Source organism: Seriola lalandi, unplaced genomic scaffold (genome assembly GCF_002814215.2).
Source record: "Seriola lalandi dorsalis isolate HSWRI2012SDOR001 ecotype SW California unplaced genomic scaffold, Sedor1 jcf7180002054387, whole genome shotgun sequence".
NCBI lineage: Eukaryota > Metazoa > Chordata > Actinopteri > Carangiformes > Carangidae > Seriola > Seriola lalandi.
In genome coordinates, this window is record NW_019524940.1 from 594,321 (window position 1) to 621,038 (window position 26,718).

At 40.9% G+C, this 26,718-nt stretch overlaps 1 protein-coding gene across 6 annotated transcripts in view; it reads left to right on the forward strand.

Annotated features, from left to right (window-relative positions):
- Window positions 1–26,612, forward strand: part of LOC111657213 (focal adhesion kinase 1-like) — a 62,946-nt gene extending 36,334 nt beyond the window's left edge. For 3 of the 6 annotated variants that reach the window (XM_087174833.1, XM_087174834.1, XM_087174832.1), the window contains exons 21-36: window positions 257–372; window positions 908–1,008; window positions 1,175–1,264; window positions 1,425–1,629; window positions 8,334–8,445; window positions 9,715–10,557; window positions 14,477–14,554; window positions 14,716–14,904; window positions 15,611–15,735; window positions 18,717–18,780; window positions 20,642–20,681; window positions 21,458–21,561; window positions 22,799–22,954; window positions 23,492–23,572; window positions 23,761–23,846; window positions 24,295–26,612. In XM_087174833.1, the coding sequence (XP_087030959.1) occupies window positions 257–372; window positions 908–1,008; window positions 1,175–1,264; window positions 1,425–1,629; window positions 8,334–8,445; window positions 9,715–10,557; window positions 14,477–14,554; window positions 14,716–14,904; window positions 15,611–15,735; window positions 18,717–18,780; window positions 20,642–20,681; window positions 21,458–21,561; window positions 22,799–22,954; window positions 23,492–23,572; window positions 23,761–23,846; window positions 24,295–24,421 (2,517 nt within the window). In that variant the 3' untranslated portion in view covers window positions 24,422–26,612. The remainder of the gene's footprint in view (window positions 1–256; window positions 373–907; window positions 1,009–1,174; window positions 1,265–1,424; window positions 1,630–8,333; window positions 8,446–9,714; window positions 10,558–14,476; window positions 14,555–14,715; window positions 14,905–15,610; window positions 15,736–18,716; window positions 18,781–20,641; window positions 20,682–21,457; window positions 21,562–22,798; window positions 22,955–23,491; window positions 23,573–23,760; window positions 23,847–24,294) is intronic. The other 3 variants (XM_087174835.1, XM_087174836.1, XM_087174837.1) reach the window with 1 other exon arrangement.
- The last annotated feature ends 106 nt before the right edge of the window (window positions 26,613–26,718 follow it).

Below are 26,718 nucleotides of genomic sequence, written 5' to 3' on the forward strand. Positions count from 1 at the left end.
GTCGGAACGGCCGTCACAGCTGGTGTGATGCCAAAACAAGACGGTCTCTAGTTTTCACTCTGTGTTCCTCTCTCTCCTTCCACTCTATCATAGTTTCTCCCTCTGTTTCTTTCCTTCTCACTCATTTTAAATCTCCATTTACTACTTCTTCTTCTTCTCCTGCTTTCTCTCTCCCTGTCTGTTTGTGTGTTTTTAATGGCTGTTGCTCGCTTCCTCTAACATCCCTCTGTCTGTGTTTTCTCCCTGTTCTCCATAGTTACGGTCGTTTCTCCAGGTGAGGAAGTATAGTCTAGACCTGGCCACTCTCATCCTATACTCCTACCAGCTCAGCACGGCACTGGCCTATCTGGAGAGCAAACGCTTTGTACACAGGTATGAAGGAGGGTATCCTGAAACCACAGTATACCACAATATTCTTACATTTTAAAATTAATGTTCCATTTACAAGTATTAGTTTGAGTTTTTTTTGAGGTGTGTGGTGCTAACTGGCCAGAGCACCATAACATTACATAGATCTTTCACAGAGCGGTTGCTTAATAAAATAGTAAAATAAAATAATTATTCCTGTTTCCTCTGTCATGGTTGCAATGAAGACGGACAGTTGGGTGTGAAAGTATTTTATTTAATGGCAGATAGTCAGAGCCAGGTGTTGGTAAAATTGAAGGCATGTCCTGATACAGGAAAATATTTTCACAAACTTCTAGTATATGAAGGCCAAGTCTCACAAACATGTGAACTGATCTGGCTGAATTAGTAACACTAACCATCTTATCATGCTTTTTCTTTTTTTGGTGGTTACATGAGAAATATGAATTATTACCTCATGTGACAAATGTCCAGTCAAGTAGATTAAAAGAATAAATGTCATAGTGTGTAAGATTTCTTACTCTGGTTTTGTCGTCTTTAGGGACATTGCAGCACGGAACGTGTTGGTGTCGACAGTCGACTGTGTGAAACTGGGGGACTTTGGTCTGTCGCGATACATGGAGGATAGCTCTTACTACAAAGGTAACAGTCATACCTCCATGCACACAAGTTGATAATAAAACCAACCCTCCCTCCTCATCTTAAGTCTTTCTATCACAACATGTGGAAAAAGAGGCACTATTATTCGCATTAGCTCGTATGAGCTGAACTGATCCGTGTAACTCAGTTCTCCTGATCCCTGTTTCAGCATCGAAAGGTAAACTACCTATTAAATGGATGGCTCCAGAATCCATCAACTTCAGACGATTTACCACAGCCAGTGATGTCTGGATGTTTGGTGAGTTTAAGTCCATGTTGTTTTCTTCCTTCCTTCATTTCTGTGTAAGTTGTCTCCTGATGTTTCATGCTCAGTCTCTTGTTTTTGTTACATGGTAAAAGTCAAATAGGTGGTTGTCGCATAGTGACAGAGTTTATGCTGTTTTTCTGTCTTTCCATAGGCGTCTGTATGTGGGAGATCCTTATGTTTGGCATCAAGCCTTTCCAGGGTGTGAAGAACAACGACGTCATTGGGAGGATAGAGAACGGCGAGCGGCTGGCGATGCCCCCTCAGTGCCCTCCTACTCTCTACAGCTTGATGACAAAGTGTTGGTCTTACGATCCCAGCAAGAGGCCGCGATTCAATGAACTCAAAACACAACTGAGGTACTAAATCATGTGGTTCTAGTATGTGTGGGTGTCTTTGTCTTGTCTTTTGAACATTTGAATGATTCCTGGGACAGGGAAGGTCAGATAATGATTTTATATATGATTTAACTCAGCTGAAGAAGTACAATTTATTTTTTAAGGGTTGAGATCTCTTGATGTGGTTGTGTCCATTTGAGCCAAGACATTTTTTGTTCTTCATAGTCGGCTATAGCTCTAATGAACAAATTAAATTAACACAAAATGCGTTATGTAGTTTGATCCGTCAAATTTTACTCAGTCTGTCTTTTATAGGTTTAGATGTGAGATTTGGATTACTTTCTACTTACTATCTCACTCCATGTTCTTCCTGCTGTTTTCAGGTTAGTAGTTTAGATAAAGGACTATTCCACACTAAATTATGTTTTGCAGGTGAACAGTTTTGTTACACCTTCCCAACAGCAGGTGTCACTGTCTGTCTGTATCAATGTGACATGATAAATAGAGCAGACAAAGAGCTACAGCAGATATTATACCATTAAAATTAATAAACATACTGTGGCCTTTGTCTTTGACAGCTGGTTTAACATCAGACCAGAGTGACCCATTAAAGATGGATGGCCAGAGCAGCAGATTAAATTTCCATAGACTGTCACATACAGATGGATAAGAAAAGGGACAGTGATTTTTTTTTTTTTTAAATTTCAGCTAAGGTCATGTATTCTTATTTTCATTGAGATGGCAGAGTGGATCATTTCATTGCTTCTTGTCTGCTCAGATTTAATCTAGTTTAAAATACTACATGAATGTTTCATTTTTGGTAAGAGACATAGAGACAGTTGTGAAATAATTTCCTGTGTGGTGAGAGTATACCTACTCTGGACATTTTATTAATGTCACTCCAAAACAATTCTGTGGCTAACAATATATATCCTAATGTTCATATCCCAAACATACTGTAGACTTGTGACTATGACAACAGTTACTGTATGTCAAGTATCAAATTGTGCCCATACCCTCTCTGCAGCAGTGTTGTATACAGTATGGTCCATAAATATTTGGACAGTAATATCTTTTTCATTGTTTTGGCTTTACTCCAGCAGCCTGGAACTCAAACGAAATAATGACTAGGAGTTTCTGCAGTCAACATCATCAATAACCCTTATGATGTTGACTGCCATATTTGGTGAACAATGTAGGACTATTTCCTCTTGGGAAATACAGTTTGTAAAACAAACACTGTCTCTCAAATTAAACCAGAGAGTTAACACTTCTTAACCTAAGTATTGATTGTACTTAAATCTAATGTGCAGGAATACGGAGTCTATCAAAACTTCAAATACTTAACAGACTGCATTTTACCTCCTGTTTTGGCTGAGGACATTACAGTTGGCATAGTAACAAAGATGCAGTGATGACAGAGATAGATTACACATCTTGGTCATGCCTTGCCTCCTTGTTAAATGATACATCACTTCTTTGTTACCAGCTTTGCCTGGAGACAGATTTCCAAGGAGAGAGACCTTATCTACCAAGAGACAATATCCTGGGCATGTTGTGATCAGATAAGGCAGAGCTAGACAGCACTGCTAGTAATTCGAAAACTTGCTTAGTAGAGTAATGCGTCATTGTGATATTTCCCTTCGAACAGGAAGGGGACAACCTATTCATTAGTCATGTAATGTCATATTACTAACTGGGCAAGGCAGTTAACGATTTATGAAAAGTTTAATCAAAGAGACTAAGAGTTGCGCTCACAAGACCGAGAAAAAACTAAACAAAATCTTCTCATTTTAAATCCAAGAACAGTGGGTGTGGTGTCATCAATCAGGTGGCAGCGGAGGAACAGCAAGTAAAGAAAGAACCTGACATGTTTTATGGTTTATGTCTGCCAGTGTTAGGTTATACTATGTGATTATAATTAATGTTAATCACAGGATGCCAACAGCCAAAGTGACATAACCAGCACTCAGATCATAATTTCCCCCAACACACTTGCACAAATGCAGGTAGAGTTAAGCTCTTTAAGATATGTTCATGCCTGATAAGATCTTTTCTTCTGCTTTGTGTAACAGTATCAGGATTCCTGTTGGGACAGAGAGATAGTATTCACTTAAATCCTGCCAACCAGCAAAACTTAAATAGATTAAATAATATTTTAAATAGCTGGAAGACAGGGTTGAACAAGAGTTCACACTATTTCTTTTACATCAAGGCTCACTGACATTTTCCGGTATACAGGAGCGGTACCGTATGAGTAGAGCTTTTCCCAGACACTGTGACATAACAATTCTTAATCACTCAGACATGAACGGACCTGTAGGTTTTGGGAAGTTATGTTTCAGCATCGCCTCTCATGGAAAGATAGATCATACTAGTAGTGGTGGTACCATTGGACCAAGGAAGGATCGCCCTATATGAATTTAAACAAATGGCCCTGTGGCCAGATTCTCCAGAACAAGGATGCGTTTATATCATTGATCAAAAATGAATCACTACTCCATCTTAGCAACATATTATTCTGAAGATATCTCCCCCTTAAATACTAACACCTTCCTCTGTGTAACATGTACATGCAAGTAGGTTTGATTTAATTCTGAGCCGATGTTTATTTTTAGTTTGTGCATTTACCTTTAAAAAAAGTGTAACTTGTGTCTTTTTTTACGTTGTACCTCACATTGGAAGTGTTGCAGCTTGAATCACATTTTTGTACTCATAGACCTAAGTAAAGCAACGCAAGTTTCAGGAGCACAGCAAAATGCCATCATTGTTTCCTTCAACATGCACATTCTCACTCTGTGTTGTTCTCTCTCTCTCTCTCTCTCTCTCTCTCTCTCTCTCTCTCTCTCTCTCTCTCTCTCTCCCTCTCTCCCTCTCTCTCTCTCTCCCTCTCTCTCTCTCTCATCCTCTCTCTCTCTCTCTCCCTCTCTCTCTCCCTCTCTCTCTAACATACACAGAAACAGGAAAATAAGAGTGCATATTTAACTCCTGTGGTTTTATGAGTTTGCTTAAAACCAGCATGACTCACACCTTAAATTCCTCCATGATTCCTCTTCCAATTTTTCTCCATGTCAGCTCTCCTCTCTCACCACCTAATTCTACTCCTCTTACAGTCTTTCCAAACTCTACCTTTTCTGCTCTCTTTTTTTTTTCATCCTCTCCTCCTGAACTCTTTCACCTTTTCATTGTGTCCTCCTGAGCTCACTTTCTTTTTTTGGTTCCGAATGAGTTACAGGCCTTGAACATCACGGAGGTCCCGCTCACTTGACACATGTACAGTATGTTTGCGGTTGTATGTTTTAATGGGCTGAAAACCCAGTGTGGAAAAGTACATGCGATCTGCATTTGGGTGCTAAGCTGACAAAATTAAGAACATTTACTCTAATTGACTATGATGCTTTGGCATGAAGAAATAGTGAGGACCCTTAATGTGCCTCATCCAGTGTCCTGGAAACCAAGTCAATATTGACCATGTTCACTGTGGTCACTGACTATTAATAGGAGAAACTCATGCCATATAAGGTTATGCAGTTTGGTTTACTTTCGGTCTGGCTGGCTTTTATATCATAATATCAATTATAGGTCTCTCCTGCCAAATATGCAGCTCTCAGCTACTACTACAGTTTTCCTAGACTGCAGACCAACGTGTGTGTGTGTGTGTGTGTGTGTGTGTGTGTGTGTGTGTGTGTTTACACAGTGGGCAGCTGCCAGGAGCTACAGCTTTCCAACAGAGAGAGAGAGAGAGAGAAAATGAATAGAGAGAGAATGAAAGAAGCAAGGAAAAAGGCAAGCAAGCACCACTGTTGCTCGGTGCTCCCATGGTCAAAGTTAGCGGATCAAGGCTCCTAATTTTCAGGCCTTATTATCCTAATAGTGAAGTCTATGTGTGGTGATGCACTGTAGCTAGTTAGGTCTAGTGGGGTTTTGTTCAGCTGCAGGGAACAGTAGGTTTTTATCTGCTGCGTGTTGCTGGGATCCTTTGGAGTTATTCATGTTGACCTTCAGTAGCGTATCAGTGCTGAGTGCTGCTGGCCCATCATCACTTTAGAGGCTACGATATTCTCCTAAAAGGGCTTCACTTGAAATACTTCAGTGCTGTCGGATAGGCCTTTTCTGTAGGTAAAGTATGGGCTCTTCTGTCTCATTATGCTTTTCTAAATGTAGTGGTATCAGCCTGTGTTTATGTGTACAAGTGTGCTGCTTTCAGTGGATGCTGTAGTATCTGTGGGTTAAGTCCAAAGCTGTTTTTGAGCAGCCATTTTGTATGCCTCTTAAACATAATTCATAGCTGATTGTTTGCCTGTCTTCTTCTGATCCTCAAGAAGAAATGTGTCTTTTTGCATGTCCTACTTAAAGGATGGGTTATTTTTTGATCAAGTCTGTCTTAAAATAACATTCACATACACATATGTACATTGAAATGGTTTCTGTAGTTATCCCTCATGTCCGTACTGGTTTGTAAAAAGTGTCACTGATGAGGTAGAAAAGTCCTAATATGACGCTCTGCAGACTGTGGGAATCTTAGTTGTTTGTTTTCATGGACAATGTTTCCTTGCTGCAGCGGTGGCATAGTAACACATTTATCCTTTAACAAGAACAAAAGGATTTTATTGTTTTGCTCAAGAGCACTTCAGTAGGGTGGATGCTTGCTGCCATTAGTTTCAGCCTGATTTAAACATATAATGTGAAGTCTGTATTTCAGTTCCATCATTTAAACACATTGTAGAGACCGCTATATGACATGCATGCAATTATTCATAATTAAATTTACATCAGCTAATGAATAATTAAAATGAATGAATTAAAACGATTTTTCTTTTTTGTTGTCCCCCATGATGAAATCAGGGAACAGACTATTGATTACCCTCAGTCCAATCAGCTGAGCCGTTGTCTTCGTGGTATAACATCTCATGTTAACATTGTTGCACGTCATCTTTATGTTCTTTATTAGCAGCTGTTTACAGCTCAGTGTGCTGCTCAGTGGTCATCAGTAGCAGTCATTACTGGGCAGCTAACAGGTGAGAGCTACATGAAAATGAGGCAGGGCGTTGCTGAAAAGTCCAAGATTGTGCAGTCGGCCCAGCCTGAGTAAATAAACCAGGCCTTGTTATTCCAGGTGGTGGCGTTGTGTAGGTGGGGGAGGAGACAGTCAGTGTTGATGTTGCCAGGTGCTGAAGTTATCATCAGTTATCATCGTACGGATACATGACGTCATTTACTGTTAAACTGTGAGGCGGGGTTTGCAGATTCATTGATGGATCTGTTAGTAAATGCTTTGCTTGTTAAATATTTTAGTGATGATACTTGTAGAAATGTGTGTGACTAAACCTGTCAGGAGACAGATTTAGACAGGTGCAAGGATACACACACATACACAGACACACACACAGCAGGAGAAAACAGAACAGGAGGGTAATGATGTTACTAGAAATAGCTCTCATACCCTTGTTGAGGGAAGGAGGGCAGAAAGAGTGCGTGTGTGCGTGTGCGTGTGTGTGTGTGTGTGTGTGTGTGTGTGTGTGTGTGTGTGTGCTGGATAGTTGAACCATTCACTGGGACCATCAGCTCTTCAGCAGCAGCTCCTCTCCCTGGGAATCTGCATTTGGTTTGGCAGCAGTTTTCCCAGGAACGGGTCAGTGTAAGTAATTTTAGGGGTAAATTCAGTGTGGTATCTTTGGCTACATTAGTCCTTTATAAAAAGCTTGGTTTGGGGCGTGGGACATTGCTGAGTTTCCAAGTGATTCAGTTTGTTCATTTCTTAAGCAACGTTACTCAAAGATTTACTGATTTAGTTCTAGTTTCAGTTTTGTCTGGCACAGCAAAGAGATGGTATCAGTAGTTACTGTGAGTACACAATGAAGGGTAAAAGTTGTTACAAACTCTTTTTAAGACGTAAATATTGAAATTAAATTATACGTTGCAACATAACAGCTGACCATTCCAGCACTGACGTTGAGTAGATGGCGAGAATCAAAATTGAGTTATTCAAGCATCTGAAGCCAAATAGTTTTTATTAGTATAGCTGTCAGTATTGGCACACTGAGCAGTGTTGGGAGTTACGAGCGTTCAGGGATGAACTGTAGTGGTAGTAAGAGACTGAGCAATAAGACATTTCATAACAAAATGGAATTTGTTTTTCTTCTGACTCTAGTAGTTTGTGTTTTGACGCTCTGTACAAACAGTGTGTGAGGAGCACTCTGTATGCACGAGTTTGTGTGGTAATGACACTTTGACACATAGAACGATGTGTGTGTGCTTATGGGCTTGTCTGGGAGTTTTCATCTTTACAACGCGAGGTAGAAAAACACGTAAGCTGACAGTTTGCTTCTTAAAAAACTGTTCTGTTGAGGAAGTGTTGGTACCTCATATTTTCCAGGTCATGTGGTTGTTGTGTCTGAATATTTCATGACGTACCTGTCAAGATGAGACCTGACAGAAAATGGTGGGCAAGATGGAAGTGGCATTATCTTGTAGTCTCCTCTGAGGTTCTTCACATTTATAAATGGATATTAGCGACACCTGTTATAAGTGATTAATGTGTTTTGTTTTTTGGGGTTTTTTTTTATTTCTTCTAGAGATTGCAACAGAAACAGCCCTATCTGTTTATCACCTATAAGCTTTCTTTTTGCTTCTTCCGCTGGATTTTAAGAGGTGATAGTTCAGCAGAAACAAACAAAGACACAAGCAGCATTTTTGTGTTACATGATCTTTTTCCTTGTTTCCAGCACTATCTTAGAGGAGGAGAAGCTCCAGCAGAAGGAGAGGAGCAGGATGGAGATGAGGAGGCAGGTCACTGTTTCTTGGGACTCAGGAGGGTCTGATGAAGCCCCGCCAAAGGTAAGACATACATCAAATGGGTCTGTGTCTCCGAGTCTGTTTGTGTCTGAGTGCGGTAACCACACATAGTCCCAGCCTATCTAATTTGGTTTCATGTGGAGTTGGTGATATATTTTTTTGTTGACTTTGCTGCATTACACATGATTATAAGTCGCCACCATAAATATTTAGACGCTCAGCTAATTCTGCAGGATCTTGCTGAGGTCAGTTGTCAAGAGGGGTTTTTCTCGCAATGATAATCAAGTTAAGAAAAACAAATCTAAAAGGGTTTGAGTGTCAGGTGGGTTACAGTCCCATAACATGGGGAAAATTCCCTCACACAAAAAAGAAGAGACTCTTCAGGTGAATTAAATGTTACAAGAAAGTGAATGTTTTGGTCATAATACCACTGATCATGTGACTTTTATGTCACATTTTCACACATTTGGCAGCTTTTACATGTTATAAATGTATAATTGTTTGTTTGTGAAAAGCCGCTGTGGAGGCATTTTCTTGTCTTATACTGTATGTCACTGTATAATCACCCTGAGGTGGGCGGGTTGAGGTTAGTATTTCAGTTCAGTAGATTCGAACAAACGATATATATTGATGCTTTTTGTAATATGCATATTCAAGCCCCTGACCACAAACTCTTAGCACATGCTGTGGAAAATTATCTAAAACTGGAACAAGAGGTATTTTTCTAACTAGCTCCCTTCAAATGTGTGAACAAGGTTGATTTCCTGAATGATTACCTTTTACAAATATGACATTAGTTCTTAGATTGTTCTTTTTGTAAGACCATAAACTCCACCCCACCCCCTCCTCCACTAGTACCATCCCACAGCTCACAGCTTGTTGCCCCAGCTGCTGGCTGCTTCACCCTCACTCACTGCCCCGATGCCCCTGCTGTTAGCATCTGTTACCTGCTTCTTTTGGTCACAGTTAAAGCCATATGTCTTCAACAGTAGTTAATGAGATTGAGATGTTTTTTTTTTTTTTTTTTTTATAACTTCAGTAATGTAGTTGCCCATGCTTGAAATTAAACTTGGTTTCCAATGTAAATGAATGTTGCATTTGTTTAATTTGACAACAAAAATAAATAAAAATGTTGTTAAGGGAATTGAAAGCTTTGCTGACGGTTCAGAAACATTTCATGCTCTTTCGAGGCTCAGTCTCTGCGTGGCTTCATCCCCGTCTTTCTCACCTGTCCACTACATGTCTCTGTCTTCTATGATACCTTTTTTATTTCCATTTGTCCCCCCTCTACCTTTGTCTTTCTGTTTGCAGCCCAGCCGTCGTCCCTCCCTGCAGACCACCTTCAGTCAAGATTGCCTTTCCACTCCTTCTTCTCACCACCATTACCATGAAAACCAGCGCTTTGCCTCCCAGCTTTCCCTTTGCCTCGGAAACCCTCATCCTTCATCTCCCTGCACCTCCTCTCACCTACCCACTCCTCCACTCTGCTCATCACCTCTGCAATTTCCCCATCACTTTTCTTTTTCTCCCAATGCTCAGCCTCAATCACTTCCTCTTCAAAACGCCACTCACTACAATCGCTCATTCTCTCCACATCACGCTAGGTTGAATCCCGAGTCCCTACAGTTTCAAACTAACCTCTGTTCTCCACCTCACACAGATTCAGACAGCACGACCAGTGGCAGCTGCCCCCACAAGATAAATTCCCCTACTAACAGCCGCCTGCTCTGTTCATCGCAGCCAACGTCAAACAACTCCCACTGCCGCCCCAGGCACCTCTCTCCTCTCCTTCCCCAATCCAGTCCTAACCTTAACTCTCTGCCCAGCAGGATGTCGAACGTTTGTCCCCTCACCCTCCAAAACATCCAGCAGGAGTCAAATTCTAATCTTAAAATCCCACTGTTGCCCAGCTTTCATCCTGGCTGCCAAACTAATCCCAGTACCCCACTCCAACCTGACCCTGACCCCCAGACCCAACACCGTGCGGTGCAGTCATGTGGGAGGCCCCCGCTGGTCTGTCCTACTCCTCTCACTCCCTATACTCTGCCCTCCAGTAACCCTCCTCCACCCAGTCAAATACCAAGCTTCCCTGTAACTACTCACATGCCATTTCCCATGCCCTGCTCTCAAAGACCCATGTCCAGACCCTTGAAGGCAGGTGGTGTACTGCTACACTGCTCTAAAGCTGTTTTTAATCATTAAAACAAACCTGTTTGTCTGCATCAAAGAAGGTTGCAACAGTCTTGGTTGTGGAGCCTTTGATAAATGTCAAGAGGGATTTAAAAAGAAAATTCCTGATTCAAAGATTTGCAGGTCCAGGTACAAAAAAACATCATATCAAATCTATTAAGGCTCCTGGAGGTAGATACATTTCTTATGTGATTGTGATTGAAATCACCAAAGCTGAGTTTTCTCTTTTGAAATAAGAAGATTTCCACTTTAAATATTTTAATTCTGTCCACATGTTATCTGCATTTGGCCACTCGTGGTGCTAAGAAAAAAAATGCCATCCAGTAATTTGGCTGCAGACAGAAACATCACTCGCAGAGATCTTTTCTTACAGCCCCTGATAACTTGGTTTCACATCTAAATCTTTCTCTATAATATTAAATATTCATAACTAAAAAATAAGCAAGAATCAAAGATAAAGATTGGAAAAACACATCCTTAGGTATTATCTGTTTCATCGTGATATGTATATGTTTTCAGGACCTTAAACATTTGATTTTCTTTGACATTGGTGCTTATTTAACAGTTGGCCAGTTACTGGGTTCAGGACACTGGTTCATTCCCAGGTTTCTTTTCTCTCTCTATCCACCACATGACAGCCAAAGTTAAAAATAAGTACAGTTTGGTTTAATTAGCTGCTTGAAAAAGAAAAACATACTGAAATAAGAACACATTAGTCAAATTTGTTTTGGCTGAACACAAGGAAACGGAAAAGGAGTCCACTGTCAAGAAAAATGTTGCAACATTTTTTGATTCATGGCTTTCATAGTCATCATCTATGACTAAACTCACTCTAAACTTTGAATCATCGATTATAACCGAGTGCAGTGATTTTGATGCCAGTAACAGTGCAATCAGCATGTTTGTGCCTAGACTGGTAGCATGCTTTAGGACCTGAGGGCCATGCTGTTTAAATGTCCTCTGTCGTGATTGAATGTAGTTACATACATTTGTGTTTGTCTGTGTCAGGCATTGTGTTGACGTGTCCTCGGATTATTGCGCCCTATTTCGAGCCTGCTCCGGATGCCTGTGTAAAATCCTAATTCCACTGGACTAAGTGTCCGACTCGCCTCACAAACATGGAGCTTAGATACAGTATTTCATGGATAGGCCAGAAAAAGCAAGCAGTCGCAGAATTCACTAAAAAAATCTTGTGGTCAGCTTTTAAATTTCACTGGAATTTAAATGACGAGGAATGAGCTCAGTAAGCATGTTCAAACCATTTACACTAGGTGGAACCCAAAGTCCAGAACTAATGCTATAACGCAGCAACTTTTCCTCTCTCCAGCTGCAGGTCTCATATCTGTTCAAGAGGAAACGTTCAACTACTGAAACATACAATACAATTCACTATAATGCTTTGGATCTGCATTCTGCCACATGGATTTACTGCATGTACAACTGAAGCTCATAAGTTTTAAGCCTGTGTTTGAGACAGTTACTATAAATACATGAAGACCTAGCTAAAAGGTCTCTCTCTACTTAAGCCTGTTTATACAGAGCAATCTCTGTCACCTTGACCTAACTGTTGGGTGCTGGCCAGTGGTGCCGCACATGAGCTTGTTTTTGTTGGTGACTCCGTTTTAGGGTGAACGTTCAGCCTTCTCCCCGGAGTTGTAACAGCACCCTAGCTCGAGAGTAAATATGAAAAAGAAAAGCAAGAAATACTGTTACAATCAGAGATGAGTGATTGAAAGCAAAAATACAGTTTAGTTGTATAAGGCAGCAGGAAAACAGGTCACAAGTTAAATCCCTGCAACAGCCAAGATCCATTCCTGTTATCACTGAGACGTCGCTGTTACAGAACCATGTTGCTGTATGTTTGCACAGCACTGTGACCCTTATTATGGTGATAGATGTGTCTGTGTGGGAGTCGATGAATTGTGCCTCAGAGTGATACATGAAGCGAAAAAAAAAATGTTAATTACACTGTGGTACACAACATTCCTAAAATGTTTCATGGAGTTATGCTACATGCTGGTAACATATAGGGAATGTGAGGGTTTGTGCCTCACAGCAGCAGGTTCATTTTAAAAAAGAATCTCAATCACTGTGTTGGCTGCCCTAAGTCGCTGCATTTTTAATTTATGCAGTCAGTTTAAATGCTGAAGGTAATGACACATTTAAAATACAGTGGTGTGTTCTGCCCTCATAGCTGTGGCTTGAGGATTTCTGGTTAACACACACAAAGCCGTACATTTCTATCAGACGGGGAACTGGTTTGTAGCAAACAGGGTACCACAAGTCCCAACACTGTATCAGCTTATTGTCCTTGCCAGTAGATGGTGTGCATTGGCACATCTGCAGGTGTAAACTTCTGCTGCTGTTACTTGTTTTTCCCGTAAGTGACGAGCTGGACCTGAATCTCCTGGCACTGCAGTTCTACGATTTTGGTCGTTAATACTTACATTCCGATATTCATCCACACGTCTCCAAATAGAAACCAGTTTCTGTCTTCTACTGGTGTGACAGTCCTGTCTGATTAACCTCCAGTCTTTCTGTCTGTTGTCCCTGTGTTTATCTTTCTATTTTTAAACTGGGTATTCCCAGGGAAACCTCCCTTCACATGGACTGACTGTGACAGGGCTGTGAATCTGGGGCAGATTGAGACTTTAAAGATATAATTTTCTTCTTGAGTAGGAACCCCGTGTCCTTCCATGAGTGCGCATGTCCACAAACATGCTGTATGTTTCTGTCTGTTGGTATGACTCTGTGTCTGAAAGTTTGAAGCTCCCTTTTGTCTCGTCTTCAGTTTCTTTGTTTTGTCTGCTTCTCTTTGTCCTTCCCTTCCTACTTTTTTTCCTTTCCTTGTCTCCCTCCCTGTCAACCTTTCCTGTCTTTCTTTGCTGTCTGTCTCCCACCCTCCCTGTGTGTCTTTGTGTCTGTCTTGCTGTCGGAGGTGTGGTCCAGAGAAAGCTACTATGAGAGACTGTGGAAGGTAGAAGTTACAGTAATATTGTGCTAGACACCAGCTCTGTGTTAGACTTCAAATCATTCAGAAAAATGTCCCCAGTCATTCTTAGAGGGGAAACTGTTCATCAGCTTTTAACGACTTCATCTCAAAAATTCACCAGAAACCAAGAGAGGAAAAAAGGCTGCGGGTTCACCAAGGACTTCTGTTTTTAGCTACAAGTGCTAACCAAAGGAATAGAAAAGAATAGGATATATATACTCCAGTATCAGTCTACTAAACCCTGTTCTTTGGCCAACAGCACTCAGCAGCAGCAGCAGCAGCAGCAGCTTGCATTACAAATGCCTCACAGTTGGAAAAATCCCATTTCTTATGCTGTTTGGAAATATTTTACACTTCTGTCATTCAGCCTCATCGGCAACAGTAAATCCATTCATCCAAATTAGAAAAGAATTTGTTCTTGAAATAGGGGTCTTTGGTGAACATGCAACCATAACACACTGTTTACACACCTGCATCACATCTAACCAGATTTCCCAGTGATCGCTAGTCCAGGAATTTAACATAGTGTATACCGGTCATCCATGGATGTTGATGTTTGTAACACAGGGACAGTAGTTCATGCCAGTTCAACTAACAGCTTGCTGGACTTGCAGCCCAGTGGGTGGTCCCTTTTTTGATTGACAGCTAACCCAGCCACACAAACAGCTCCCGGAGGTTTGTGTGTTGATTGTCTGAATGACCCGGTGTCTCGTCTTCTAACGTTCAGTTTGGAGAAAAAAATGAACAATACTTAACCTTTTGTTTTTCCCTCTCTGTCTTTCTGTTCCTCAATCTCTCCCTCTCTTTTGCTTCATCCATCTGTCTATCCTTCTCTCATTCTTTCTCTCTCTCTCTCTCTCTTTTCTCTTTTCTTTCTGTCTCTGTCCATAGCCGAGTAGACCAGGCTATCCCAGTCCTCGCTCAAGTGATGGTTTTTACCCCAGTCCCCAGCATCCGGGACACTACCAGGTATGTAGATTCTTCTGCTCCTGTAGCATTTGGTATATAATGGCAGAATTTAAATTGTGATATAATTTCATACAATGTGTTCAGAGTAATCAAGACTAGAAGAACTGAAAGAGGACTGATGAAAGACTAACATTTGTCTCTGTCCTCCCTCCCTGTGTCAGATGGCAGGGTACCCCGGCCCTCACACCCTCCCCTCTGTGCCCAGCGCCCTGTACCCCCCACAGGCAGCAATGCTGGACACACACCACGCGCACACACACCCCCGCCACCACGTCCACACACACTCGCACATGCAGCACCTTCCCCAGCCTCATGGACAGGACATGGCACTATGGGGCTCTGCGATGGAGGTAGGAGACCAATTTCATACCCGTACACACACACACACACACACACACACACACACGCATACACACACACACGCATACACACACATACACATACGCACACATGCATACAGACAAATATGTCATGACAGGATTGTCAACTAAAACACATAGCAAGCTGATCCTTACCCAGTCATCTAGCTCACAGCCGTTCATACTCATGTCATGTTCATAGCTGATCTAAATAGTGAGAAGCTTTTCAAAAAGCCCTTTTTTAATATATGTTTTATATGTATGTTGTTATGTTTTCATTTTCAAGACTTTAATCTGCAAGTCCAGCTCTGAGTGGTTAAATATTAATATCCTTTTTACTTTCTGTAAAAGAGACTGATCATTCTGCGAGGAGGTATTGTGATTGAACACTTGCATAACTCCAACAAATTTAATTAATTATCCAAATATTAAAATAGTACAAATCAGTGGCCCATTGACACCCATTATTTTTAGTGTGTGTGTGTGTCTATCGCCTCAGTTCAGCCTCTCATCAGTCTGGTGTATGTGTCTGCCTGTCTCCATGTCCTGTGTTTGTGTTTATGTTTGTGTGTATGTGCATGTCTCTCTTCATCTGTATGTCTCTGTGACTTTGTGTGTGTGTCCCTGTGGTGGTGTGCATGTCTGTTGCTACGCCTTGTCTTTTGTTGCATGTTTGTTTGTTTGTGTGTGTGTGTAGGACAGGGCAGTAGACATGCAGCAGTGTGTAGGCCAGCAGTGCCTGTTAATGGAGGAACAGCTGATGATACAACAACAGCAGATGGAGGAGGATCAGAGGTGGCTGGAACAGGAGGAAAGGCTGCTGATAACACACACAGCACACACAGTAGAAAATACATACACACACAGTTAATACGTACACAATACTAAGAATGTGAGAGAACATTTAACTTCAAATGTAAGAGTGGTTTCATCCTCAAATCAACTTGAACATTACAAAACAAATATATATCTGCACAACCGGGAAAGTGTCACTGCAGAGAGGTTCATAGAGAAACAGCTACATCATAAGACTATCGAGTCTCTGCTGGCGTGTTGTTGTGCATGGTACAGTGTGATGTCGTTACCTGCAATGCACAGCTTTCTTGCTTAGTTGCCATCATTGACTTGTCGGTTGTGTTGTTGAGAGGTTTTTTTTTTAAGTTCCAAGATGCATGTTGTTGTGTTTTTGTATATGTGTTAATGGACTCTCTGAAACTCCTTATCAAAGACAAACATATTCATATGTTCATTAGTGTCCTTTAATTGTCCTTTATATGTCAATTCAATTAGATATAAAAGCTAGACTGAAAGCTGTGATCACTTAAATTTCCAAATAAAATAATACTTCAGTCCTGATAAAAATTACATTTGTACCTATAGTAGTGAAAGTTCTCAGCTGCGGTCGCACTGATAATATAATTGGTTAACTAAAAGTTTTGAATGTGTGTTTAAACCTGTTGCATTGTACTTGAGCAAGACATTGAATCTTCACCCTTTTCTAAGCGCCACTGACACAGTGATGCTGCAGATTTTCTAGGATAAGTGAAAGTAAAAGGAGGATTTTCTGGGATCACTTAAGAACCACATTATTTGGAGGCTTACCATGGGATGGAAAATGTTACTACTATATCCATTAAAGTTGAAATTAGCTTTTCGTTTTTTTTTTTTCTTCATTTGATCAATTGCCTCAGGCACCTACACTTAAGTACTGTTATGCACAGTATCTAATCCTCATAAGCTCACATAGTTTCTCGCTACATTACCACATTTAAATTCCTCATAAATTAGGGCATTAAGTTCCTACTAGAGCCTCAACAACTCAACAGTTGGTTGTGCTGTTAGTTACAACACTGACAACTGACAATCCTCTGTGACTTTTCTACACTTCCAGTACCTGCATATATTTCCATTCACACTACAATAGACCATGTTGTGCTGAAGAAAAGTGTGCCATACTCTTTAATCACTGACCGACGATCACCTACTTTCAATTCAGAATATTAATTACCGTCTCCCCTGTTTATGTTAGCAGTGGAACCTGGTTGTCAGTTTCTCAATGTTCGTTATCACGACCTGCTAGCAACTACAGCTTCTTCTCAAACTCACATAGAGATCAATGAATGCAGAGTTTTTTGCTGTGTCCTAGATAAAGCGTGAAAAATGTGAAATGTTTTGATGGAGGGACCCTCGACATGGATGATGGGGCCAAAAGGGAGGAAACGTTTCTTGTAGGATGCATATTTCCATGAACACTGATTGAAGGATGTCTGGGGTTTTTGCTCAAGAATTTTATTGTGTGTGTGTGTGTGTGTGTGTGTGTGTGAGTGTGTGTGTGTGAGTGTGAGTGTGAGTGTGAGTGTGAGTGTGTGTGTGTGTGTGTGTGTGTGTGTGTGTGTGTGTGTGAGAGAGAGAGAGAGAGAGAGAGAGAGAAAGTTTGTAGGCAGGTGTGGCCTGTGTGAATTCCAGGCTAATGATAGGTTTACAGAATCTGACAGCCCAGTCAACAGTCTGTCTTTGACCCACAACCACTAACTGACAACAGACAAGATTACTGAAAAGCTTGGGAGGCATATACATATATATATATGTGTGTGTGTGTGTAAAGTGTGTGTTATAGGCTGGCTGGTTTTTATAACACTGTCACTTCAGGGAGGGGCGAGAGAAAGGGAGGAGAAAGGAAGTTTTTGGGAAAGAAGGGTAGACAAGCTCACACACTGACACATGCTCTATCCCTCCTCCCCCCCTTTTCTCCTCTCCGTCCCTTTCTCCGTGCGTCAGATATAAGTGCACTGGAGGCAGGAAGCCGCAGTTGAATCTGAATTCTTGTCTTGATGAAACTGCTGACACAGACGAGGGTGCAGGCTAGCACACGGACGAAAACACTCAGATATACACAGGCAAACAACGCTACAGAGAGATATAATAAGATCAGAAGATAACAACACAGACACAACACCTGAAACAACCGGGACACAAACAATTCATCAGGCAACTTTGATGAATTCAGTGGCAATGCTGGTCTTCAAGTCCTGTCTTGGAAAACTGGTAGGCGAGGATGGAGTGTGTGTGTGTGTGTGTGCGTGTGTTCGTGTGTGCGTGTGTGTGTGGTTTTATTTTTGGGGGGCTAAGTGTCAATCTGAAAAGTTGTTCTTAAGCTGGAAAATGTTTGTGTGTTGAGTGAAATTCCTGGACATTTGGATCCTGCAGCTTTGTACAGTATGTTCTTGTTTTTATTGGAGGTTTCGTGCAGGGGAAGTGTGTTTGGATGCATATTTTAAGCCTTTTTTTAACTTCACTGCTGCGACCCACTCATTCATTTCCTCATTCACCTAATCATTAAGACTTCAGATTAAACTTTGATTTTGAGCATCTGCTCACTTTCACCTCGTTCAGATCACTGTGTAAACTCATGATGTTGATGATGGCAGGGTTACTTATTGTCATGTATCCTTAAAATAGCCTGATGGTTAAAGATTTTTAATGAATCAGTAAAGTTACTGAGTTCGCACCATATAATGCATCAGTCTGACAACAGCATGGGATACTGATCTGACAGCATGCCATTAAGGCGTATTCGCCTCAGCGAAATCCCAGGAATCAAAATCCAGTACTGCTTGTATAGTTACATACAGAAAAACAATGTGACTTAATTCATTGGAAGAACACTCACAGTCATTTTCAAAAAACTGTAAATACAGAACTTTTGTTTTGTTTATTGACAGCAAATTGCAATGAAAGCAGCCCTGAACTTACACACTGTTGCTATGTGGAGATTTGTGATTTTTTTTATTTGCATGTGTTTAGAAACCAGACACTCGAAGTTCTAGAGGGAGTCTGGACAGAGAAGAAGGTGGACTTCAACCACCGGTAAGTTACTTTCTAGTTAGTTGGTGTTATTCATGCTACACAGGTTGAGTAAGAAAGTTTTTTTTGGCGACAGGGAGTTAATCTGACCTGGAGGGTGTTTTCATTTTCTTTTTTTTTTTTTCTCAATGAACTGTGTTTCACCCACAAACTGTTTTCACTGTCAAAATCATGACATTCATCCCATGTCCCCCACCTCAACATACACATCTTAGAAATAGAGGGAAGTTGTTTTTCTTGGCTGTTTGTGTTTTTAAGCGAGGAGGATGTCTGATAAAGACAAATGTTGACGGAAGTCCACGTTCTGGTTGGACTCACTGCAGTTGGCTGAAGTATGTGTTTGTTTTGAATAGAGCTGAGGGGATTGATCCAGGGACAGGAAGTGACCTGTTGGGGGTGGGGTCATCAATGAGGGGTCAGTGGATTCCCACAACATCACCACTTATTTATAGAAGACAAAGTAGCCATGTTTCTACTCATCTGTCTGTCCCGGTGCTGCCCACAGAAACTCTGCACCAGGAATCACACACACACACACACACACACACACACAAAGTGAGAGAGAGAGAGGGAAATATGGTGGATCGGGTCTCATAGAAAGTCAGGGGCTTTGGCTTTCAACATGTTAGCCAGTGTCAGCAGCCTTAAAGTTTGATGATGATTTGCCCTAAAAGTCAATATGTCATGTTTAGAGCTGAAATAATTGATTAAATGATCATTTAAAAGCCAGTTGGAAGAAGCAACTATTTTGATTTTTGATTAAGTAATTTTTTTAGCAAAATGCCAAATAATAATAATAAAATCATCAGATGCAGCTGTATTCACATGAATGTGGATTTCTGAACACTTCAAAGGGCTAACCGCATCATTTTGTAAATCAGCACTGTGAGGTGACTCTGAAATGATTTGAACATTGACAGATGGACTTTTTCATTTCAAACCTACTGGTGCTGAGATCATCTTTTTACACAGGGCGTATTGAAAGGTAACTTCATCACATTTCCCCTCTTGTAATATTTTTTGTGTGGACTTGAAGCTGAAGCCTTCATGTATTTCTTGGAGCTTTTGAGAGATTAATCTTCGTTCCGACTCTGAATGATGTTGTTGATCTGAACTTCTGTGTAGCCAGAGTCTGAGGAGCCGAACTCTGAGTTGTATGTTGATGTCTGTTACGGCCCTGATGCCAGCAGAAGTTGTTGTAGCGGTCTGAAGTTGCCATGGGCAAGACAGATATTTCTGTCTCTGTAATTCATCTCGCTGCTTGTCCTCCTCCCTTTGAATGGCTGTGGTTTGTGGTGGGAAAATCTCCCGTGTGTGTGTGTGTGTGTGTGTGTGTGTGTGTGTGTGTAATGCTGTAGTAGAGTATTTTTGGGTGTTGGTGGTTGTCAGACCATGACACTCTGATGGCACCAGGGCTTTCGAAGCCCTCTGTACTGTTTTCTCACACAGAGAAAACAACAAAGATGCTGTAATAATGCAACAAAGTAAATATGTAACATGCTTGGTTCCCCTATAGAGCCACAGCCATCAAATCATAAAGACATGCTGTGGGATTTTTTTTTCTGGTTTTAAAAGGTTTGCACAACAAAAGAAACACTCTTTATTTGTTGTAACACAGCACTCCACTGCACACCACTGAAAACAGAAACGGCTCCTCAACTGGAACTTTACAAGAACAAATTGAGGATTGGTGTTATGTGACATAAAAATGAAATTGGATTCCCTACATTTTTCAGAGCCAGCCGTTGGTTTTTGCCTGTGAGGTCCTCATTTCCTTTCAAGATTCTGATTATGTTTGTGACTGTGTGACTGTGCTGCCACTAACCCAGTCTTTGTTCTTGTGTTTGTTTGTTTGTTTGTGCAGACAGGAAACCAGCACATATACCAGCCCGTTGGCAAAGCAGGTAATAGACATGCATCTAATCTTCTATAATTAAAGTAAACAACTGCTATTGTTTTGTTCTCTCCTCTCTTTCTGTCTTAATCTCCTAACATACATAATTCACACATGTAGCCTTACATGTGTGTGTCCAGCTCTTATTCACTCTGTTTACAGACTCTGTATCTCCAGCCTTTCTGTCTGATGCACAGCAGATAGTGTGTCAGTGTCTTGTCTGCAGAGTTTACAGTCTGTTGCCACAATACGACAGATCTGATTGTGAACTCGGCAGCCTGTTGGCCTGCAAGTGAGCAAATCAACCTCTGTTTATATGGACTCAATATGTTGTGTTAATATATCTGCCCTGCAGGCAGCTAGTACAGAGGGAATAGAAAAACATTCAGCTGTAAATACTTTTACAGTGGGGAGACTCTGCAGGATAATTTCCTTATTTGTATGAGGAACTACATTTTTCTCTGTACTCAAAACCAATTTTTTCCCTAAGTTTTGATCATTGATTATAGATAAATCAAGCGAAAAATGTAAAATATTCTCTTGGTCAGACAAAACAAGACATTTGAAGATTGAGAAGTGATTAATCAAAAAAAAAAAAGATAATTAAATAATCTGTAGTTACAGGGCTAGACTGATGTTGATTTTGTGATGTGAACTACCACTAAGAGTACAGACTGTAAAGTGAGAGCTGCTCTGGGATCATACTCCAATCTGTCCAGAACTTGTATGAGACAATGAAGCTGCGAGGAAACATTATTTTCACCCTCTATATGTTGTTTCCTGCAGAGCATGCGGCTCCCCCAAAGAAACCTCCTCGGCCCGGGGCTCAGAGCCAAGTGGGCAGTCTGGCCTGTCTAAATACTGGAGACAGTTACAACGATGGAGTCAAGGTACACACACACACACACACACACACACACTCTCGCACACACACACACACACACACACACACACACACACGCATGCACACGTATAGATAGTGACAAACAGATATGGAAACATATAGATACACTAAATCAAAAATGAAGCATATATGACTTTTAGGACTCAAAGTCAAAGCAAAAATACTTGCACACAACTATACGCTACATATTGATAAAACCACACAGATATAAAGAAACACCTATAAGACCAGCTCTACACAGGAATAATGCAACATTTTCACACAGAGGTACACATTGCATGTTTTTTATGCTTAGCATTAATATTTTCCTTTATCTTCTTTTCCCTTGACTGCTCCTTCTCTCTCCCCTCCCTCCTCTCCCTCCTCTTCCTCCTCTTCCTCCTGCACTCTGCCTTAATGTTGACCGTAGCCCTGGCGGGTAAGCAGCACACTGTCTGTGTGTGTTTACTGTGCGTCTTGTCTCCTAGTTGATCACACATCGACTCATTCGGTCCATCAGTCCAACAAATCAAACTCTGATAATATATAAAACAAATGTATGTCATTCCCTTCGTTGTTGTGTAGCCAGGTTTCTTGTTTCTATTGTCTTTTTCCTCTCCGAACTAACATCCATATCCAAATGGTTTTGATTGTTTTCTTATATTAACAATATTTAACCCAATCAATTTATGATGAATCTGTTTTAAGATGCGACCCCTGCCTCGTCAGTTTTGGATTTTCATAATTAAATTGTGTGACACTGCCATCTAGTGGCCAGACTGGAGAATTGCTTTTAATAACATCTGTGTCCAGACAGACTATTTAGTTTTTTAAAGTCAAAGTCATAGATCCACATAACCTACGTACATATTCATTCACTCAGTTATTCATCCCTTCAATTATCTGCTCATTAATCTACTCATTTACTTCTGTGATATAGTTTGTTATTTGTAAGGCCACAATGCTCTGCAGCTGTGGCTTTTCCTCTCCACCTATTTCAAATATGTAAAAGTAGGGTTAGACAGTGCATGATTTACATCTCTGTAATCATGCAGGATTTGTACCAGCAGCTCTGGTAATAAACCTCAGGATGGTTTGTTCTCAGGAAGCTCATCATTTCATCTGCATTATCTCAGCTTGTTTTTCTGTGTATTGTTGATCTCACCATCAGTCACCCCACGCAGCTCTGTAGTTCTCCATTCACTAACCCTGTCACTGATGTTTCTTTTCTCTCATGGCTCAAGCTGCAGCCCCAAGAGATAAGCCCGCCCCCCACCGCCAATCTGGACCGCTCTAACGACAAGGTGTACGAGAACGTGACAGGATTGGTCAAAGCTGTGATCGAGATGTCAAGCAAGATTCAGCCAGCTCCTCCTGAGGAATATGTTCCCATGGTCAAGGTAACAGAAGCATTTAAAGTGTATTCTCCGTAGCAGGTTCCACTGAATCGTCACTGTGCCTCTTGAGTTTAAAACTTGGAAGTTTTACAAAGATCAAAGCAGTTCTGTTAATACAGTTTTATGTTGTCTTTCCTTGGCTACTCTAAAACCATGTTTTAATTTACTGACGTTGTTCATCTCTTCAGACGGCTGAATTCTGATACTCCTGCTTCCAGATGAGTCATTTGTGAATCATCTGTTAACCAGACTCTGCAGATCTGGCCTTTTAACCTCACTAGATGTTGCTTTGAATTGTGGGGATTTAGTCATTGAATTCTCCTTGTCGGTCATCTTGGCTTACATGTTAGATATTATTTCATTGTATTTTTTATGTCTTCACAGGAGCCTTTCACATGTTTTTACAAGCTTAAATGTATTTCCATGTGAATTAATGATCATATTTTCTTTATATTACCTATAATTTTGTCCTGTTCTAAAAAAAAAAGATAATATTTATATATTTATATATAAAATATTTTTTTTGTGTGCTTGTTCCAGGATGTGGGTCTGGCATTGAGAACGTTACTTGCCACAGTGGATGAGACATTACCACAACTTCCAGCCAGTACACACAGAGAGGTATAAAAAATGGACTCTTTCTAACAACTCAACAATACTCAACAATGTTGTTTGTATATTTATAATCCGTCCTAATCTTATAAAATTCATATTAACAGTTTATGCTGGTAAACTTCTTTGAGTCTGACTTGTGCTGGTTTGTTTTATCCCGTCAGCTTGATGCTTAATGCTCTGGTTTTCTTTAACAGATCGAAATGGCACAAAAGCTGTTGAACTCCGACTTGGCAGAGCTGATCGGGAAGATGAAGTTAGCCCAGCAGTATGTGATGACCAGGTAGGTACACACCAGCCACATCACAATATGCAAAGATCAGTTTTGTTTTAGTACCTTATATTTTACAAAATCATGCAACATCTGTGCGATGGATAGCCTCCTTTCATCTTATATTTCAGTCTTTTTATGTCTATTTATTGGATGCAGGCAATCACAAGACATGTTGTTATTCCATTGAAGGACACCAGTTAAGTCAGCTTTAATAGTGTTTTGTTTTTGTTGTTTTTTAATTTGGTCTTCAAAATGAGGTACCAAAAAATGAAGAAACAAAAAAAGCTACTTGATGTTTTTAGCCCGTTCATCTCTGCCAAAGTGATTCTTTGATGTCACCACTAGGAGGCGCCAGATTCTTACACATTGTGTCTTTAATGTTGCACTACTCATCCACCCATTAGTAAAAATCTATTGTATAATTAATGTATTTGTTTATATTTTTGCTCTATCCCAGTCTCCAGCAGGACTATAAGAAACAGATGTTGACGGCGGCTCACGCTCTGGCAGTTGATGCCAAGAACCTGCTGGATGTCATCGATCAGTCCCGGCTCAAGATGATGGCCCAGTCCCGCCCACACTAGCCAGCGGAGCCGACCAACAGGAGCAGGTCCGCTATTTGAAAAACGGCACCGTGGCGACTTCTGTTGGCAGAGAAGAATAAAAGACTCCTGGGTTAGTGACGTCAGTCGTGACTCCTGATATGTGAGAGCAGATGGAGGAAACAGTGGCTCTGTTCATTAGATGTTGAATCCTGCGTAAGCCGAGGTAGTAAATTCATCTGGGATTAAACTCTCCACCACTGTGACTTTCTTAATACAAGAACAGAGCAAAACTCTTCCTGAATCAGGGACTTGGCAGCTTCACTCTCTTTGGACTGGATTATAATGATGAGAGGAGGAGAGGAATATACTGGTGATTTTTAAACCGTGAGCCCGGATGAGCCGGATTCCTAAGGTCAGAGGTTTCAGAGGCTCAAAAACACCATCATGTGAGCGGTTGGGTCTGGATTTGTTGATATCAGATAGATTAGTCTTTGTGGAATCTAACTTTTAAGCAAAGCCATCAGAACCTGATCAGACTGCATTTGATCTGCAACATATCTGCATGAAACTTCACAGTGGGAATGGACTTGGACATCAGCCAGCAGCCATGTCAGTGCGTTTGTTGACATCATGTGTTTTGACCCCTGGATGTGAGCTTCTTTCTCAGTTGAAATACCTCCACATCACTATGGGTGCTTGTCAATGGGCAGATCAAACCAGATGGTTTCTGTTGAGCTTTGGGCGTGTGCAGTTCTTTGGGTGGATGCTTCAACAAGAAAACTCAAAGTAAAGACAGTCTCAGTTTGGTGCGGAGAAGCAGCCTCCCACCCTCCATCGCTCCTCCCTTCTCTGTCCTTCATCCCTTCCCCGTCTTCCCTCCGTCTCACCAGCTTTTATTTATAGACTCAGAAATTGCAGAGGAGGAGACGGAGGGAGAGACGGGAAGAATGGATTAAAACTTAAAGACAGCGCAGCGCCGGTCTACTGCCTGAAGAGAGAAGACACTATCCTCCTCTTTCCTCCCTATTTCACTCACTTTTCATTGTCACTGCTCCTCTCCCCCCTGCAGTCTTCCTCAGCTCCTATCTGAGCAGGTTTTAAAGACTCCAAATGTGAAGAATCCAACTCTGTCTAGGTAAACACGGCAGATAGGAAACTCCCTAATCGCACTCAGTTTTGCCTACTCTTTTTTATCGGCTGGCTCCATGTTTTTTGTGTTGTGTTCAGCAGTCACAGTCTTCTTCCTCGATACTGAAAACTGTTTATAACTTGGAATACAAGCAGATATTCAATCCCAGCACTGACTCTGATGAGCAGAAATGAAAAAAAAGCAGATGGTGGATTTTGATGATTCAGTCTGAGTGACTGGATACTTCCTATTCATCTACAGGACATCATGTCTCAGACTGGTCACTGAGTTTGACTTTAACTATTTCTGTGAGGACAGCGTCTCCTCTTCTGTTTTTCTCCTCACCTACAGTCCCAGTATAGTTCAGGTGTTCCTCATCTAAGATGGTGTCACGCCTCTAGCAGCCCCTTAGCCACCGGTGTCACAAAGTGAATTTCCCAGCGAGATAGGTAATCCTCACAACTGGAACCTTTGTGCTTTGAGACTCCGTTTTTGTCGGGTGTAACACTTTACAAATGTCCCTCCTAACAACAGTCTCCAGGGAAACAAACACACACACACACACACACACACACACACAGACACAAAATGTGGAGCCACATGACTGGAACTTGTCTTGCAGGCACAAAACACTGAACTGAAACTTCAGCAGATCACATGTGTTTGTTAATACTGACCCCACACGGAGAATGACATACTGCTATATGAAATATACTGGTGACTGTACTAGTATAGCATGATATACTGGTATGGAGAAGAGCATATTTGCACAGCAAACAGCAATTTTTTAACCCTATTTTACCCAGATTTGATTTCCATGTTTAGCCAGCAATGAAACTGTCAAATACCTGGGTGTTATAGGGATAAAAAACATAAAACAAAAAAAACAAACAAACAAAAAACAATCTATTTTATCTCCTTGTTGTTGCGTAAATTTGCTCATGTTGGTATATTGTAAGCTATACTGGTGTGTATCACTGGTGAATTGTACAGAACTCGTACTAGTAAACACTGGTTTTTATTTTGTCTTCTGGGCTAAATCAGCCATCTTGTCAAATAGGAGGAAAAAAACAATGAAATAAAATAATGATGAAATGGAAATCAGCCTGTCCATATTCTTATCTATGATTTACTTAAAAAAAAAAAATCCATGTTTATTTGTATATTTTTATTATTATTTGTATATGTTTATATATGTATATGTTCA